The sequence below is a fragment of the Biomphalaria glabrata genome, chromosome 11 (genome assembly GCF_947242115.1).
Source record: "Biomphalaria glabrata chromosome 11, xgBioGlab47.1, whole genome shotgun sequence".
In the NCBI taxonomy this organism is placed as follows: Eukaryota; Metazoa; Mollusca; class Gastropoda; family Planorbidae; genus Biomphalaria; species Biomphalaria glabrata.
The window spans coordinates 40,932,864-40,951,016 of NC_074721.1; the positions used below are offsets into that span (position 1 = coordinate 40,932,864).

Sequence of the window (18,153 nt, forward strand, 5' to 3'; positions counted from 1 at the left end):
TACTAAAATTAGAAAAAAAAAAAAAAAAAAAGGATTATGTACATGTACTATATAAAACTAAGTTTCAAAAGTGGTCAAATAATGCTTTATTACCTTGACATGCAGCACCAGCTGTTGGTCTGTAGAAACCATTTTGACAAACGCATTCAGCGGAACCCTTCAGATTGTGGCATACTTCATAAAGGTTTGTGCAGAATGTTGAGTAAATAGCACACTCATCTATGTCTTGGTCACAGTTGGTTCCAGTCCATCCAGTTTTACAAGTACATGTACCATTGATATCATTACAGTCTAGAGAATTACTGTCATTGCATTGGCAGACATTGGAACAGTTTTGACCCCAATGGGTGCTGTCACAACCTGGGAAATTTATTTTTTTGTGGATTACAACTAATTTTTAATCACATCTGATTAGTGCTTTTGATTGATTAATGCTTTAAAAAATGCAACCTTTAAAATTAAATACTATGACAAAAGCATCTATACTCTACAAAAGACGTATTAAGTGTATTACCTTGACAAGATCCACCTGATGTTGGTCTATGGAAACCTATGCGACAATCACATGTTGCTGTACCAGAGATATTGTAACATGTTTCATTGGCAGCTGTACAAAATGAGCTGTTAGTACATTGGTCAACAAGATGACCACAAGTAAGTCCAGTCCAGCCAGGATTACAAGTACATGTACCATTGACATCATTGCAATCAGCTGTGTTGGTCATCATACAATTACATTGATGAGCACAGTTGGGTCCGTAGTGAGTGGAGTTACAGGCTGAAATAAGAGGAAGATATCACATTTGTAGTTGTTAGAAGGTTTGTAATTAATTAATTATAAAAAAATTTAATAACAGAATATTTTTTTGTACTGAAAAATATTTCCACAACTTTGTAAAATAAATAAATAAATTCATAACACAAAAATATTAAGATCAGATTTGGGTGTCAAAAATATACAATGTTTTTACCTTGACAAGTGGCTGAACTATTGGGCTTAAAGAAACCATCTTGACAAATGCATTCAGCTGAACCATTCAGATTATGGCATACTTCATTAGAGTTGTTGCAGAGTGATAAGTTAATAGCACACTCATCTATGTCTTGATCACATTTGGTTCCAGTCCAGCCAGGTTCACAAGTACATGTACCATTGACATCATTACAGTCTAGAGAATTACTGACATCACATTGGCAGACATTGGAACAGTTCTGACCCCAATGGGTGCTATCACAACCTGTGAAATAGAAATGGAAAGCATAATTATTTTTGTCTTACAATTTATTATAACTTGTTGTTAATAAATAAATCAAACCTTGAAAAGATATAAAGTGTCCTACCTTCACAAGATACTCCTGGTCTATGAAAACCAATGAGACAATCACATGTGGCTGTACCAGAGATATTGTAACATGTTTCATTTCCTGCTGTACAAAATGTTTTGTTAGTACATTGGTCAAGAAGATGGTCACAATTGAGTCCAGTCCAGCTGGGTTTACAAGTGCATGTACCACTGACATCATCACAATCAGCTGTGTTGGCCACCATACAACTGCATTGATGTGCACAGTTGGGTCCATAGTGAGTTGGGTCACAGGCTGAAATAATAAAAGTAAATCACTAATGTGGTTATTTGAATGTTTTTTTGGGGTAAATATTAAGACTGCTCTGTATGGACAAAGACTGTTTTAAAGCAAATAAAACAACAACCCGCCTTTGAATACTATTCAAATTTGTTTTAGTAAGCGAACATCCTTACCTTGACATGCATCACTAGTTGTTGGTCTATAGTAACCCACTTTACAAATACATTCAGCTGAGCCATTCAGATTATGACAACTTTCATTTGAGTTGGTGCAGAATGAAGAGTTTATAGCACACTCATCTATGTCTTGGTCACAGTTGGTTCCAGTCCAGCCAGGTTTACAAGTGCATGTACCATTGACATCATTACAATCATCTGTGTTGGTCATCATACAATTACATTGATGAGCACAGTTGGGTCCATAGTGAGTGGAATTGCAGGCTGTAACAATAGATGGATATTTTAAATGCAAATATAATGACGCTGTTATTAATAATGAAAGTAACATTTACTGATATTTTAAAAAGTTTTACAAATTTTCTAGTACTGATAAATACTCCCAGACCACTTTGAAAACAATTTGATTCAGTTGCAAAATTTGGTCTTTTAAGAGCACTATATATATATATATGCATCATATTTTGGTATTCAGAATTGTAACAGACATTTTCATAAATGGAGGCTATTTCAGTGTATACCGAATGTGAAAGTAATGATAACCTATGCAATTTAAGACCACAGCAGAATAAAATGTATAAACTTGAGCTTTGTATCACTAAAGTAATCTTTTATTATTGAGTTCATACTAGTGATAATTAATTATAGGGTTCTGAATACTATAAATGTGTTTTAAAATCTCCACTGGGCACAACATGGCCTAACTTGTGCCAAATATCCAAACTATCAAATATATAATCTCCGCTAAATTTCTCTTTTAGGTTCAAGTATATCACATTTCCCCAAATTTTTTCTTTTTCTCTCTTACTAGATTTTGTTGCTGAAAATAGTATAAAGCTATTACCTTGACAACTGGCTGAACTATTTGGTTTAAAGAAACCATCTTGACAAACACATTCAGCTGAGCCATTCAGATTGTGGCATACTTCATGAAGGTTTGTGCAGACTGTTCTGTTAATAGCACACTCATCTATGTCTTGGTTACAATTGGTTCCATTCCAGCCAGATTCACAAGTACATGTACCATTGACATCATTACAGTCTAGAGAATTACTGACATCACATTGACAGACATTGGAACAGTTCTGACCCCAGTGGGTGCTGTCACAACCTGAGAAAATGCAATGGAGTGAATAAGTTTTCAGCTGATATTCTATTAGCGCTAGTAGTTATTCAATTAAAGCTTCAAAAGATATTATAGTCCTACCTTGACAAGATCCTCCTGATGTTGGTCTATGGAAACCAATGAGACAATCACATGTTGCTGTACCAGAGATATTGTAACATGTTTCATTGGCCGCAGTACACAAAGTGGTGTTTGAACATTGGTCAACAAGATGACCACAATTGAGTCCAGTCCAGCCTGGATTACAAGTGCATGTACCATTGACATTATTACAATTAGCAGTGTTGGCCATCATACAACTGCATTGAAGTGCACAGTTGGGTCCATACTGAGTGGAGTTACAAGCTGTAAAAATAAGAAGATATTATTGTTGCTAGTATTATAAAGTCTATAATAAATAAAAGAAATAAACAAGTTTCTAAATACGTTTACACTTCTGGGAAAATCTTTATTCTTTACCTTGACATTGTGATCCAGAAGTTGGCCTGTAAAAACCATCTTGACACAGGCATTCAGCTGAACCGTTTAGATTGTGACAAGTTTCTTCAGGACCTGGACAATAATTGGTGTTTGTGACACACTCATCTATATCTTGGTCACAGTTGGTTCCATTCCATCCAACTCTACAAGTGCATGTACCATTCACATCATCACAATCAGCTGTGTTAGCCATCATACAGTTACATTGAAGTGCACAGTTGGGTCCATAACGAGTGGAATTACAGGCTGTAACGATAAGCAGTTATTACTATTGCTATAATGAAAATGTTTACAATGAATATAAATATAGGCATATATATATATATATTTCCTAATAAATTGAAACTACTGGGATATTATTTTGGGATATTATTTCATTACCTTGACAATCTTTTTCAGAAGATGGCCTGTAAAACCCAACATGACACAAGCATTCAGCTGAACCATTTAGATTTAGACAAGTTTCTTCAGGGCCAGTACAATAACTGGTGTTTGTGACGCACTCGTCTATATCAAGGTCACAGTTGGTTCCAGTCCAGCCAGGTTTACAACTGCATGTACCATTGACATCATTACAATCATCTGTGTTGGTCATCATACATTTACATTGATGAGCACAGTTGGGTCCATAGTGAGTGGAGTTACAGGCTGTAACAATAGATAAATATTTCAAATGCAAATATAATGACGCTGTTATTAATATTGAAAGTAACATTTACTGATATTTTTAAAAGTTTTAAAAATTTTCTAGTACTGATAAATACTCCCAGACCACTTTGAAAACAATTTGATTCAGTTGTATACTATAAGAAAAATTTGGTCTTTTAAGAGCACTATATATATATATATATATGCATCATATTTTGGTGATCAGAATTGTAACAGACATTTTCATAAATGGAGGCTATTTCAGTGTATACCGAATGTGAAAGTAATGATAACCTATGCAATTTAAGACCACAGCAGAATAAAATGTATAAACTTGAGCTTTGTATCACTAAAGTAATCTTTTATTATTGAGTTCATACTAGTGATAATTAATTATAGTGTTCTGAATACTATAAATGTGTTTTAAAATCTCCACTGGGCACAACATGGCCTAACTTGTGCCAAATATCCAAACTATCAAATATATAATCTCCGCTAAATTTCTCTTTTAGGTTCAACTATATCACATTTCCCCAAATTTTTTTCTTTTTCTCTCTTACTAGATTTTGTTGCTGAAAATAGTATAAAGCTATTACCTTGACAACTGGCTGAACTATTTGGTTTAAAGAAACCATCTTGACAAACACATTCAGCTGAGCCATTCAGATTGTGGCATACTTCATGAAGGTTTGTGCAGACTGTTCTGTTAATAGCACACTCATCTATGTCTTGGTTACAATTGGTTCCATTCCAGCCAGATTCACAAGTACATGTTCCATTGACATCATTACAGTCTAGAGAATTACTGACATCACATTGGCAGACATTGGAACAGTTCTGACCCCAATGGGTGCTGTCACAACCTGAGAAAATGCAATGGAGTGAATAAGTTTTCAGCTGATATTCTATTAGCACTAGTAGTTATTCAATTAAAGCTTCAAAAGATATTATAGTCCTACCTTGACAAGCTCCTCCTGATGTTGGTCTATGGAAACCAATGAGACAATCACATGTTGCTGTACCAGAGATATTGTAACATGTTTCGTTGGCCGAAGTACACAAAGTGGTGTTTGAACATTGGTCAACAAGATGACCACAATTGAGTCCAGTCCAGCCTGGATTACAAGTGCATGTACCATTGACATTATTACAATTAGCAGTGTTGGCCGTCATACAACTGCATTGAAGTGCACAGTTGGGTCCATACTGAGTGGAGTTACAAGCTGTAAAAATAAGAAGATATTATTGTTGCTGGTATTATAAAGTCTATAATAAATAAAAGAAATAAACAAGTTTCTAAATACGTTTACACTTCTGGGAAAATCTTTATTCTTTACCTTGACATTGTGATCCAGAAGTTGGCCTGTAAAAACCATCTTGACACAGGCATTCAGCTGAACCGTTTAGATTGTGACAAGTTTCTTCAGGACCTGGACAATAATTGGCGTTTGTGACACACTCATCTATATCTTGGTCACAAGTGAGTCCAGTCCAGCCAGGTTTACAAGTACATGTACCATTGACATTACTACAATTAGCAGTGTTGGTCATCATACAGTTACATTGAAGTGCACAGTTGGGTCCATAGTGAGTGGAGTTACAGGCTGTAACAATAAGAAGATATTACTATTGCTAATATTATAATATCTATAATAAATAAAACAAACAAGTTTCTAAATAAGTTAAAACTACTGGGACAATTTTTATTCATTACCTTGACATTGTGACCCAGAAGTTGGCCTGTAATAACCATCTTGACACAGGCATTCAGCTGAACCATTTAGATTGTGACAAGTTTCTTCAGGACCAGCACAATAACTGGTGTTGTCACACTCGTCTATATCTTGGTCACAGTTGGTTCCATTCCATCCAACTCTACAAGTGCATGTACCATTCACATCATCACAATCAGCTGTGTTAGCCATCATACAGTTACATTGAAGTGTACAGTTGGGTCCATAACGAGTGGAATTACAGGCTGTAACGATAAGCAGTTATTACTATTGCTATAATGAAAATGTTTACAATGAATATAAATATAGGCATATATATATATATATTTCCTAATAAATTGAAACTACTGGGATATTATTTTGGGATATTATTTCATTACCTTGACAATCTTTTTCAGAAGATGGCCTGTAAAACCCAACATGACACAAGCATTCAGCTGAACCATTTAGATTTTGACAAGTTTCTTCAGGGCCAGAACAATAACTGGTGTTTGTGACGCACTCGTCTATATCAAGGTCACAGTTGGTTCCACTCCAACCAGATTCACAGGTGCATGTACCGTTGACATGATTACAGTCGAGTGTATTGCCCTCCAAGCATGAACACTGGAGCTGACAATTTTCTCCGTAGTGTGTTGCATTGCAGGCTGAAGATGAGCAAACATTATTTCTACATAGAAACCAGATGTCTTATTCAATGTATCATCACTTTACACATTTGTATAGACAAAAATGACAAAGACAAACTAAAAAAAAAATTTAGGGACATATAAAAAGAAAAAAAAAAAACAGAAAATGTTGGAGAGAAAAAAAGAGAGACCCAGAGAGATGGTGTGTCATCAGAAAAACAAACAAAAGCCAAATATACTTAAACAAAAACAACAAAGCTTATATTAAGTGTAGGTGTATCAATTGGTTTGGATCAGTCATGTAATTAAACTTGTAATAGATCTAAACTTAAAATAATACATTTGTGAAATTAGAAATTTTTTCATTAATTGTGTTTGTTTAGCGCATATTCATGCTTTTAGCTTTCTCAATATTCAATGATCCTATCGCTTGTCTGGACCAGTTGGAAAGGGGTAAGGGGGAGAAAGAAGGTGGTATCTGGGTGATGGCTTTTTAAATGTATCTATTTTTTTAAAAAGTGAGCGACCTGAATTCTAACTCATAGGCTAAAGCCATCTTGGCTTCTCAAGCCAACATTGTAACCACTCTGCTAGTAAAGAGCTTATGAACATGGAAGATTGTATAGTTATCTATTGTCCTATTACATGTTTGTGTTCACTAATTCTCAGATGACGACCTATAAAGATGACTAATTCAGCTTATACCACCACTTAAGTCAAGTACAATTTCTTTCACTTGTTCAAGATACCAAACAAAATAATTAATTACCAATTGTTAATTAACTAATTGGTAATTATGTTTTATTGACACTTGTGTTGGCATGTAAAAGAAATAATTTCAGCTTGATCCAAGATTAGGTGTGGAAGAAATAACATGTACACACTTTTTACCAAACAGGCAGACAAAGTGAATGGATGTAAGCCGTGTCATAAAACAATAGCTAAATTGTGTTCAAATACTTTCTATACGGTCAGCATCATTACCTTGACATTCATCACTAGTTGTTGGTTTATAGAAACCCACTTTACAAATACATTCAGCTGAGCCATTCAGATTATGACAGCTTTCATTAGAGTTGGTGCAGAATGAAGAGTTAATAGCACACTCATCTATGTCTTGGTCACAGTTGGTTCCATTCCAGCCAGTTTTACAACTGCATGTACCATTGACATCATTACAGTCTAGAGAATTACTGACATCACATTGGCAGACGTTGGAACAGTTCTGACCCCAGTGGGTGCTGTCACAGGCTACAAGATCATAAAATTATGTCAGTTTTTTTAAAGTGTCATTTATTGATAATTAAAGAAAGATTTAAGTGTGACTGATTGAGAAATAAATAAATAAGTACCAGAAAGAAGGGGAGGCGTTTTGTCAGAGAAGGAGAGAATCATCGACAGAGACAATTTAAAAGCAAAAAAAAACTTTTGAATACTATTCAAATTAGTTTTAGTAAGCAAGCATCATTACCTTGACATACATCACTAGTTGTTGGTCTATAGTAACCCACTTTACAAATACATTCAGCTGAGCCATTCAGATTATGACAGCTTTCATTAGAGTTGGTGCAGAATGAAGAGTTAATAGCACACTCATCTATGTCTTGGTCACAGTTGGTTCCATTCCAGCCAGTTTTACAACTGCATGTACCATTGACATCATTACAGTCTAGAGAATTACTGACATCACATTGGCAGACGTTGGAACAGTTCTGACCCCAGTGGGTGCTGTCACAGGCTACAAGATCATAAAATTGTGTCAGTTTTTTTTAAGTGTCATTTATTGATAATTAAAGGAAGATTTAAGTGTGAGGGATTGAGAAATAAATAAATAAGTACCAGAAAGAAGGGGAGGCGTTTTGTTAGAGAAGGAGAGAATCATCAACAGAGTCTATTTAAAAGCAAAAAAAACTTTAGAATACTATTCAAATTAGTATTATTAAGCAAGCATCATTACCTTGACATGCATCACTAGTTGTTGGTCTATAGTAACCCACTTTACAAATACATTCAGCTGAGCCATTCAGATTATGACAACTTTCATTTAAGTTGGTGCAGAATGAAGAGTTAATAGCACACTCATTTATGTCTTGGTCACAGTTGGTACCAGTCCATCCAGGTTTACAAGTACACGTACCATTGACATCATTACAATCAGCTGTGTTGGTCATCATACAAGTACATTGATGAGCACAGTTGGGTCCGTAATGAGTGGAGTTACAGGCTGAAATAAGAGAAAGATATCGCATAAGTAGTTATTAGAATGTTGTAATTAATCGATCACAAAAATTGAATACCAACAATTTTTTAGTACTTAAAAATATTTCCACAATTCTGTAAAAGCAAAATAAAACAATAAAAAGTCATAAACTAGATTGAGTCTTTTAAGAGAAAACAAATATTAAGATCATATTTTGGGTTTCAAAATTGTACAATGCTTTTACCTTCACAACTGGCTGAGCTATTTGGTTTAAAGAAACCATTTTGACAAATGCATTCAGCTGAGCCATTCAGATTGTGGCATACTTCATGAAGGTTTGTGCAGAAATTTAAGTTAATAGAGCACTCATCTATGTCTTGTTTACAGTTGGTTCCAGTCCATCCAGGTTTACAAGTACATGTACCATTCACATCATTACAGTCTTGAGAATTACTGACATCACATTGGCAGACATTGGAACAGTTCTGACCCCAGTGGGTGCTATCACAGCCTGAGAAAATTTAGTTTTGTTTGCATTAAAAATTATGTTCAATTACATGAGATTAGGAATTTTAAAATGAATAAAGCAATTCAGCTCTGAGAGACATTCCAGTATTACCTTGACAAGGTCCTCCTGATGTTGGTCTATGAAAACCAATAAGACAATCACACGTGGCTGTACCAGAGATATTGTAACATGTTTCATTGCCTGCAGTACACAAAGTGGTGTTTGAACATTGGTCAACAAGATGATCACAATTGAGTCCAGTCCAGCCAGGTTTACAAGTGCATGTACCATTGACATCGTCACAGTCAGCAGTGTTAGCCATCATACAACTACATTGCTGTGCACAGTTGGGTCCATAGTGATTAGGTTCACAAACTGAAACAATATATGAATATTACAAGTGCAGCTTTTTTAAAATAAAGTTTATAATAAATGTAAAAAATTAATAGGATTTGTAAATAGATATGGAGTGTATTATTAATAATGACCCTCAAGTTGAAACTTCTGTGTTTAAGTCCATGTACAGAGAAGAATATTTATTCTTTTTATTAAAAAGAAACATATTTGTAATGAATATCTTAAATCTTTTAGGGAAATTAAAAGTGATTGTTCAATACTGTGCTGGCCACACAACATTCTGTTAGATATCTGTCTGTAGTTACCATCAGAATGCATTTCAATTAGATATTTATTTAAAGAATCTTTTCTCAAAATTACTAACAAAATTTCATATATAATTGTAAAAAAAAAGAATTTATTTTTGCAAGATTTACAAACAGATTATTTTATCAAAAATTCATCTAGAAGATTTCGTTTACCTTGACAAAAGTTGCCGGGGAAAGGTCTATAGAAACCTGTCTCACACTCACAAAGAACTGAACCATTCAAATTCAAACAGAAACTATTAGGGTCTGTGCAAAAGTTGGCATTCAACAAGCACTCATCAATATCTAGGTCACATATGCTGCCATTCCAGCCAGGGAGACATGTGCAAACTCCAGTTTTATCATTACAGTCCAAAGTGTTGGCTTCTATACAGGTGCAGGTCTGGGAGCAGTTCACACCAAAACTTGTAGCATTACAGGCTGCACGGGATCAAAGAATTAACAATATGTTTTAACCCCAAGATTTGAAGAAAAAAAATTTGCTTACATGTTAACAGAACTTAAAATGCATGGGTTAACATTTTTAGACAAACCAATCCAAATTTTTACTTTGTATAATTTTCATCCATACTAAAAAAAAATCAATATTAGTCCTGTCAGATTTTTATTATTACTCAAATTAAAATTTTATCAAAGATGTTAGTTAAAACTTATCATAAATGTGTCCAAATATGTTTAGAATTTTATTCAGAATGTCAAGATATCTAAAGGATAAGTCTTTTTTTCCCATTTAAAGACCGCATCACATACAAAGAGATTAGAGATAGGGTTACAACAGTGATTGGACCACACAATGACATGCTAACTATTGTAAAAAAATGGGGCTTGCAAAGACCTTCCTTCAGGGAACAGTGCCAGGAAAAAGAAGAGGCAGACAGTGAAAATGATAAGACAACATAAAAGAATGGCAAAAGACAGAGAGGAAGTCCATCAGGAAAGGTGAAGGTCACAAAAAAAAAATGCTTACATGCTTTAATTAATTAGACCAGACTATTTGGTAAGAGGAAATTATAATTATTATTATTAACATAAGTTAAATAAGTAGTAAACATTAACTAATTGTGCTGTCTATTTTGCTCAACTCCCCTCAAGTTACTGTCAGTGACTTACGAGTGCATACTCCAGACACTTCATAGTAGCCATTGGCACAAACACACTTGTAGGAGCCATCAGTGTTGACACAGTCCGTCGACCCACCACAGGTGTTCAGCAGGGAATTAAGACACTCGTTGACATCTGGAATCAATGCATGAAGGTTAAAGATTTAAAAAAAAAAAAGGACAACAAAAGAAACACAGAGCGCTTGTATTGAGGGCATAATGTAAAATATAGGTTTAAGGGAGGGCAACTGGGGCTACAGCCCTTGAGTCTTCACAAGAAAGGGGCCTACACTAAAGAGAAAAATATATCAGAATTTCAACGATTCATAAACTTTTTTTTCTACTTTTTTTTTTCACATTTTTAAGGCCGGCAAAAAAGAAAAAAAAAAAGAGATTAAAGCTACGAGGACACAATTCCTTTCTTCCTAAATACAACACGCTTATAGCTATAATAATTTTCATTCGTAAGTGGATTTTTATTGAAGTTTTTGAAAAAATTGTAGGGGGCCTACATAAAATCCTGCCCCATGAGCTCCACATGCTTAAATCAGGCCCTGTTATAGCTATAGGATTTAAAAATGGGCTATCTACATGATTGCAAAGGCTTGATGCAGGCTTGATAAGTAAATCAAAGTTGCATCGTGGGATAGCTGTAGACTTGAAGTTAGTCTCTTAACGTTATGAATGTGAAGCAAGATTAAATCAACAACGATAGGAAATGAGACGCTGGCTGCCTTTAAAGTATTTTAAATAGTCATTTGGTTTCTTAAGGGATTTCTTCTCAATGCGTAAGCATGATCATATTTAATAATACAATACTGATATTTTTTGACCAAAAATACACCTATTAAAAATTGGCAAACAAATCAAAAGATCAAATTTGGCAGCTCTAAAGGACTAGAACAAAAACAATGAAGAACAAAATGTTTCCTTTATAATTCCTTCATCAAGATATTAAGTGTATTTTCCTAAGATCAACATAATTATCTTCTTTTTTGAAGTAGCTTCTGTAGTCTATAAGATAAGACAAGAAGATAGTAGGTATATTTTTTAAAAGATATTAACTCTTTCTCTCCGTAATTATTTTACCACATTCTGGTGGAATCAACGTTTGTATTGTCGGTTAGGAGAGAAAGAGTTAAATAGATTTTCTTAATCAAGATAGTAGGTATATTTCTTTACCTTGACAGGTTCCAGCACTGTTAGGTTTCTCATATCCAGATGTACACCTACACTCTGCTGAACCATTCAGATTGATACACTGGACAAAGCTTCCACTGCAGTAGCTAGTGTTGGAACATTCATTGATGTCCTGGTCACAATTGACTCCTTCCCAGCCAGGCTTACAGTTACACTGACCATTGGTGTGATTACAGACCACAGTGTTGGCAAAGTTGCAGGTACATGTCCTAGCACAATCTTGACCAAAGCGAGTTGAGTCACAGACTAAGTAAAGAGATATTGAATTATAAAAATAATAATTTGAAAGCTGTTTCAACCATTCAAAATGTCAATAATAAAAAATGAGGCTGCTAACGATAATAGCAAGGATTGAGAAGGAAGCCTTCAAAAAAAAAAAAAAAAAAGATATTAATATTATTTTGTCAAAATGTTCTATCGCTAATTCTCAGATCTCTAGCAGTACAAAAAAAAAAACACGCTACAAGAAATCCCACTCACTTGAGCAAACTTGACCGTTGCTGTAGTAGCCAGGGTTGCAGACACACCTGTAGGACCCTGGGGAGTTGATGCACCTGGAGTTGTTAGGGCAGACGTTATTCGTGCACTCATCAATGTCCACGGAGCAGTAGTCACTGTCCCAGCCACTCTTGCACTGGCATTGGCCATTGGTGGCGTTGCACGTGATCGTGTTGGTTGTATTGCAAAGACAAGAAGAGTTACAGTTGGCGCCATAGAGACCAAAGTCACAAGCTAAAGAGAGAACATAGAGAAAGAGATGACAAATGTATAAAAAGGAAATTTAAAAATGTACACAGAATAAGAAACAATCTTTAACAAAACAAAAATCATATTAGAAATATTGGAAATTATAGCCTTTTTAGTCTAATATTCCTTTAAACATTTCCAGGCATTTAAAAAAAAATGAAGATCATTACATCCTAAGCAAAAATATGTTAATCTCATATTTTGATATTTAAATTCATGTTAATAAGGGGGTTTGTTTTCCTTGGTTGTTTCCTTTAAAAAAACATTCCAAGTTTTTATAGATTCCATGTTTTTTATGGAAAGTGGAATAATGTCCATAACATCTTATGGAACAAGCTCTGTGCATATAAAATGTTGTCACAACTGTCAAACATACAACATGACATGGGGAAAAATGTATTCTAAATCTCACAAACGCAAGACATTTCTTATTCAGTTTGTAGAGAATATACAGTGTCATATTACAGTGTCATAATCAAATATTTTAAGTATTCTTATAAACATGGGAAAAATCAACCAGTTACTTCAATTTAGATGTACATAATTAACTTAAAAAAGTGTGACTTTAAATTTCTTTGTCTTCTGCTAAAACAACGTCAATTAACTCCAAGGGTTTACCCATTTCAAAATGCATTACTTCTCTATTGGCCCTAAACCCAAGCACTGAAAATTGCGAGAAAAACATCTAAATTAAGAAAAAAAAACATTTAAATCCTGAAAAAAAAATAAAAAAATATTGAGCTTTCATTTACAGGTTTAATTAAACCAGCCACTTGTTTGGACCTAATCTTTAAAGCAATTCTATTTATACAGTTAAACAATGTTAATCAGACCAGCAGGTTATTAGGACAACAATGGTTGCATCCCAATGCGGTCCTATTAACAGGTTTCAACTGTATTACAACTCAATGGATTTTTTTTTTCACAAAGAGATATATATAGCAGAACATACGCTGGCATGTTATCATATCAGAGGAGAGCTTAGATCCATTGCTACATGTACAGTAGAAGCTTCCGTTGACGTTGTTGCACACCCCATTCTGACAGGGATTGGTCCCTTTGCACTCATCAGTATCTGGAATATATACAAAATCTCTATTTTAAGCTAAGTTTAAGCTAAGTTTAAGCTAAGTTTAAGCTAAGTTTAAGCTAAGTTTAAATAACAGATTTCTACAACTAAAGGTTATAAAAAAAAAAAAAAAAAAAAAAACATACAATAAGATTTCAGATTACCCAGAAACTGTATTTCACTTACCAAAACAAGTTTTGTTATCAGAATGAAGGGTGTAACCAGAATGACAGGAGCAGACCTCAAGGTCAGAGACGATGTTACAGATCTGGCTGCAGGTAGTGTTGGCACACGTCTTTGTCGTAGACAGACCTGGACCAATTGTTACAAAGATACATTATGGCCTAATAATTACATACACAAAATCATATTTGTTATTTAGAGAGCCAATATTTGAAATAGCAAAGAAGATTTTTGCCATCTACTGCTAAGGTTTGTAAGGGGAAAGGAGGGGTGGGGGGGTACACACTCTACAAGCACTAACAACTAAGACACTTCCATTTTTTTTTTTTTTCGCCAAAAGATTTCAATCACTTACGGTCACAAGTTGAGCGTGTCGTGGTGTTGAGAATGTATCCATCATTGCAGTCACAGGCAAAGCTGCCCTCTGTATTCCTACACAACTGTTCGCAGTTATTCAACGTGGAGACAGAGCATTCATCAATGTCTGGAAATAGGAAACAAGGCCACAACATTAAAACAGCACTAGCATTTACCAACTGACGGATCTTGATTTGTCATTAAATTATAGCGCATCCTAATTCCTCAAGTACAAACCTGAGTATCATCAACCTGGGCACATACTAATTCTAAATACATTTTAGTATAAATATATGCAAATATTTAGCAACAAAAAAAAACAACTTAATCTTGTATACTGTACACAGTGTTACAAGCCAAAGTGGAATTATATTTGAAGAATATTACTTTTACTAATATCTGGTCACAAGATCAATTGGTCTGGCTATGCTTAAAACTTTGTTTTACAGTCTTATGTGTATAGTTCAGTTCAAATATAGTTTTTTAAATTGTACTATTCAAAATGATTAACATATTGGGCAGATTGTTGAACTCACCAACACATTTGGAACCATTAACTCTGAAGCCTTGTCTGAAACAGGAACATCGATAGCTTCCAGGAACATTAGTGCAGATCTGATCGCAAGGTTTGTTCTCTACACATTCATCAATGTCTGAGAAACAGTATTTCAAAGCAATATTTAAAGAATGACCATTACATATCAATTACATAACAATTATCATACAAGATAATTACATATCAATTAATCATTACTTAAGATAATTACATATCAACCATTATTTAATATAATTATAAATCAAACATTACTTAAAATAATTACATATCTACCATTACTTAAGATAACATTTAAAAGGTTTATTTTCCATGTTATGCATTTATTCAATGTAAAAAAATATAGATGCATATCTGAGTGCAGTGCACAGACTATACAACAATAACAACTGTATTTGTTTCAACAAGAATTCAGATATCTCAGTGAAAGCTGCAGAGTAAGGCATCTGTGAAAGCTGCAGTGCAAAAAGTTGTACAAATCTGTCATGTAAAATGCCCTGGCAATGCTTCCCAGCCTCACCATTGTATTTGGATGGAGACAGTCATTAGAGGAGATGATTAAGCCAATAGGGAAGCAAAAAAGAACCCAGAATGGGGTGCCTAAGAACGAGTCATTTGCACTGGAGCTGAAGGAAGAAAGCACTAACAAACACGTCTCTATCCACATACCGTTCCTCAAAGGATAGTTTTTATGCAGGACACCTGCAAGGTTGTTGCGATACAGAGAAGGAATATTGGGGAGTTTCCCTGATGTGCTCAGCTTTTGGTCTCGCTTCTAATCTGAGCCAACGGGACGTAAAAATTTACATCTACTTGGATCTTTCCTAGAAAGAATATTGTCCAGACAGATAGAGACTAGCTTCCATAGACTTAAGAGTTTCAAGAGTCGTAGACACAACTCTTATGACATTTAGAAAGAAGAAGAAGACATGTAAGTTGATGTTGGAGAGACCAGGGAACTAAAGGAACTACATAGTACTATTGTTTTTTGTTCAATTTGTTTCAGATCTTTCTTCAGAATTAAAAATTATTACTTCCTAGACCAAACCTCTTGCTGGATGGCCGGGGGGGGGGGGGGGGGGGGGGGGGGGAGGGAGGGAGGGATTTGGGTGCAAACTCTGGACCATAGAGAGGACCATACAAACAGACAGCCATCCTGTTGACTACAGAGAGTAGACAATCCTAACAAGAGAGTGAGATTCAATCTCAAACCCATCAGATTTGTATCTATGTGCTCCACCACCTCAGCCCATTGCAAAGTTGATAAGCCTTAAATGTCCTATTCAATGTAAATCTAATATTTTTCTACATCTATAGGTAGGACTCACCTATGCAAGTATTATTAAACAGCTTGTAGCCACTAGGACACTGGCAGTAATAAGATCCAGGTGTGTTCATACAGATGGACAGTAATGGACACGGGGATGTTTCAGAGTCACACTCATTGATATCCTGCATACACTTGGTTCCGGCCCAACCACTTTTGCATTTGCAGCCGATGACTGGGTCACAAGTCTCAGAACCAATAGGATAACAAGAACAATTGTTGGCACAGCCTGGACCCCAGTGATAGGAGTCACAAACTGAAAAGTGAACAGAATATTTTTGGTTAAATTTCTAAATTTAAAACATTAATAAGTAGCTAATGATCATTATATTCATTCAAATGTTTTTCAGGACAAGAAATAATAAAAAAAATTAATGATTGAAAAATATGTAGTCATTTGAATTGTACTCTGTTCACAAACATCAAATCCAATATTGCAGAAGGTTTGAATCAATTTCTAAACCTGAAATGTCCATGTCGAGGCTTTTCCTTTTTTATATACTGCTACGATTATTTGTAATTTATTATTGTTAAAAACATGGATGAGGTCAACTGAGTCTCTTTGAAACATTGTGTGTTTGAGGCAAAGATTACAAACCTTGACAAGTTCTTCTGTCATTCTGTAACACCTTGCCAATAGGACATGAACAGTTATAGGATCCTGGAGTGTTTACACACAGATCTGAACACTTGTGTTGGCGGACTCCAGTGACTGTGCACTCATTTATGTCTGTAATTATTAAGAGATAAGATTTTGTGATAAGGTATTCAGAGCCAAAACGATAACATTTCAATGACGAAGGCACATACAAATATTAGATAACAAATGAAATACGTCCAAACACTTGTAACTATTTCTATCATGCATAGGACAGTTGCTATCACAAAAAGGACCTCTTCTTCCACAAACAAAAGCTCCTCCTATGATATATAAGGCCTTTCCCTATGACAGTAAAAGTAAAGTTCCCATTTCAGACCTTGCGATCTATAATATATCGCCTAGATGTAGTTGTAGTTCTAAAGAGACTTGTCCACAGTGGGTAAGTTTTTATTTTTAAATTCCACTACCCAAAATAAACTTTTGGTTTTTTTTTTATATAACATCAATTTGTGCATTCTACTTTGATTCTACACCTAATATAACATTTTTTGATAACAAACAAACAAAATTATTAAAGTTTAATCCTAACAGAGTAGTGAAATACAAATGAACAAAATGAATAATTCTATTGTAACAGAGAAAATAATTATGTAGAGAAAGAGTTAAGAGTGGGTTTGAATTAAAACTTTGGGTTAACAATCTAAATAATAAAATTCTAAATATAATTTGGTCATAAAAAAAGGTAAAGTTCCCCTTTCAGACCTTTTGATCTGTATCTTATCTTCTTATCTTATATAATACAGACGTTACTTCAAAAAAGAAGATAATTACGTCCTAAGCGTCATGCATTTAGTCATGCATATTAACCAATGACTTAAATTCTGCCAAGTCACTGGTTTTCCTGGCTAGCTCAGGCAACCCATTCCATGCTCTAATAGCACTAGGGAAGAAGGAGTATTTGTACAAAATTTGTCCTAGCATATGGGATGAGGAATGTGCCTTTATCTTTATGTCTTTCAGAGTATTTTATTAAATTTTGTATTTGAAGATTATGGTTCAGTGTTTTATGTATGATTGCTACTTTACTTTTGAGCCTTCTGTCCTGAAGGCTTTCTAAATTTAGTGATTTTACTAAAGGTGTTACTCTAGTCAAATGTGACTGTAGGGCTAATGATGTGAAGAATTTCGCTTATCGCATAATAAAAGACATTTTCTTAAGATGTCTATTAGAAGATCATTTTTAATAATTATTTTTTACAAATAA

General features: G+C 34.5%; 1 protein-coding gene across 13 annotated transcripts in view; it reads right to left on the bottom strand.

The window, feature by feature from the left end:
• LOC106054949 (fibrillin-1-like) overlaps window positions 1–18,153 on the bottom strand; it is a 127,013-nt gene that overhangs the window by 12,168 nt on the left and 96,692 nt on the right. For 2 of the 13 annotated variants that reach the window (XM_056003544.1, XM_056003543.1), the window contains exons 32-60: window positions 16,887–17,018; window positions 16,290–16,544; window positions 14,945–15,061; window positions 14,407–14,535; window positions 14,055–14,180; window positions 13,752–13,874; window positions 12,533–12,784; window positions 12,035–12,298; window positions 10,863–10,988; window positions 9,906–10,172; window positions 9,199–9,462; window positions 8,824–9,090; window positions 8,337–8,603; window positions 7,851–8,117; window positions 7,364–7,630; window positions 6,131–6,397; window positions 5,732–5,995; window positions 5,355–5,621; window positions 4,977–5,240; window positions 4,614–4,880; window positions 3,751–4,017; window positions 3,349–3,615; window positions 2,971–3,234; window positions 2,608–2,874; window positions 1,761–2,027; window positions 1,342–1,599; window positions 972–1,238; window positions 515–778; window positions 94–360 (exon numbers count right to left, since the gene is read on the bottom strand). In XM_056003544.1, the coding sequence (XP_055859519.1) occupies window positions 94–360; window positions 515–778; window positions 972–1,238; window positions 1,342–1,599; window positions 1,761–2,027; window positions 2,608–2,874; window positions 2,971–3,234; window positions 3,349–3,615; window positions 3,751–4,017; window positions 4,614–4,880; window positions 4,977–5,240; window positions 5,355–5,621; window positions 5,732–5,995; window positions 6,131–6,397; window positions 7,364–7,630; window positions 7,851–8,117; window positions 8,337–8,603; window positions 8,824–9,090; window positions 9,199–9,462; window positions 9,906–10,172; window positions 10,863–10,988; window positions 12,035–12,298; window positions 12,533–12,784; window positions 13,752–13,874; window positions 14,055–14,180; window positions 14,407–14,535; window positions 14,945–15,061; window positions 16,290–16,544; window positions 16,887–17,018 (6,840 nt within the window). The remainder of the gene's footprint in view (window positions 1–93; window positions 361–514; window positions 779–971; window positions 1,239–1,341; window positions 1,600–1,760; window positions 2,028–2,607; window positions 2,875–2,970; window positions 3,235–3,348; window positions 3,616–3,750; window positions 4,018–4,613; window positions 4,881–4,976; window positions 5,241–5,354; window positions 5,622–5,731; window positions 5,996–6,130; window positions 6,398–7,363; window positions 7,631–7,850; window positions 8,118–8,336; window positions 8,604–8,823; window positions 9,091–9,198; window positions 9,463–9,905; window positions 10,173–10,862; window positions 10,989–12,034; window positions 12,299–12,532; window positions 12,785–13,751; window positions 13,875–14,054; window positions 14,181–14,406; window positions 14,536–14,944; window positions 15,062–16,289; window positions 16,545–16,886; window positions 17,019–18,153) is intronic. The other 11 variants (XM_056003548.1, XM_056003547.1, XM_056003546.1 and 8 more) reach the window with 11 other exon arrangements.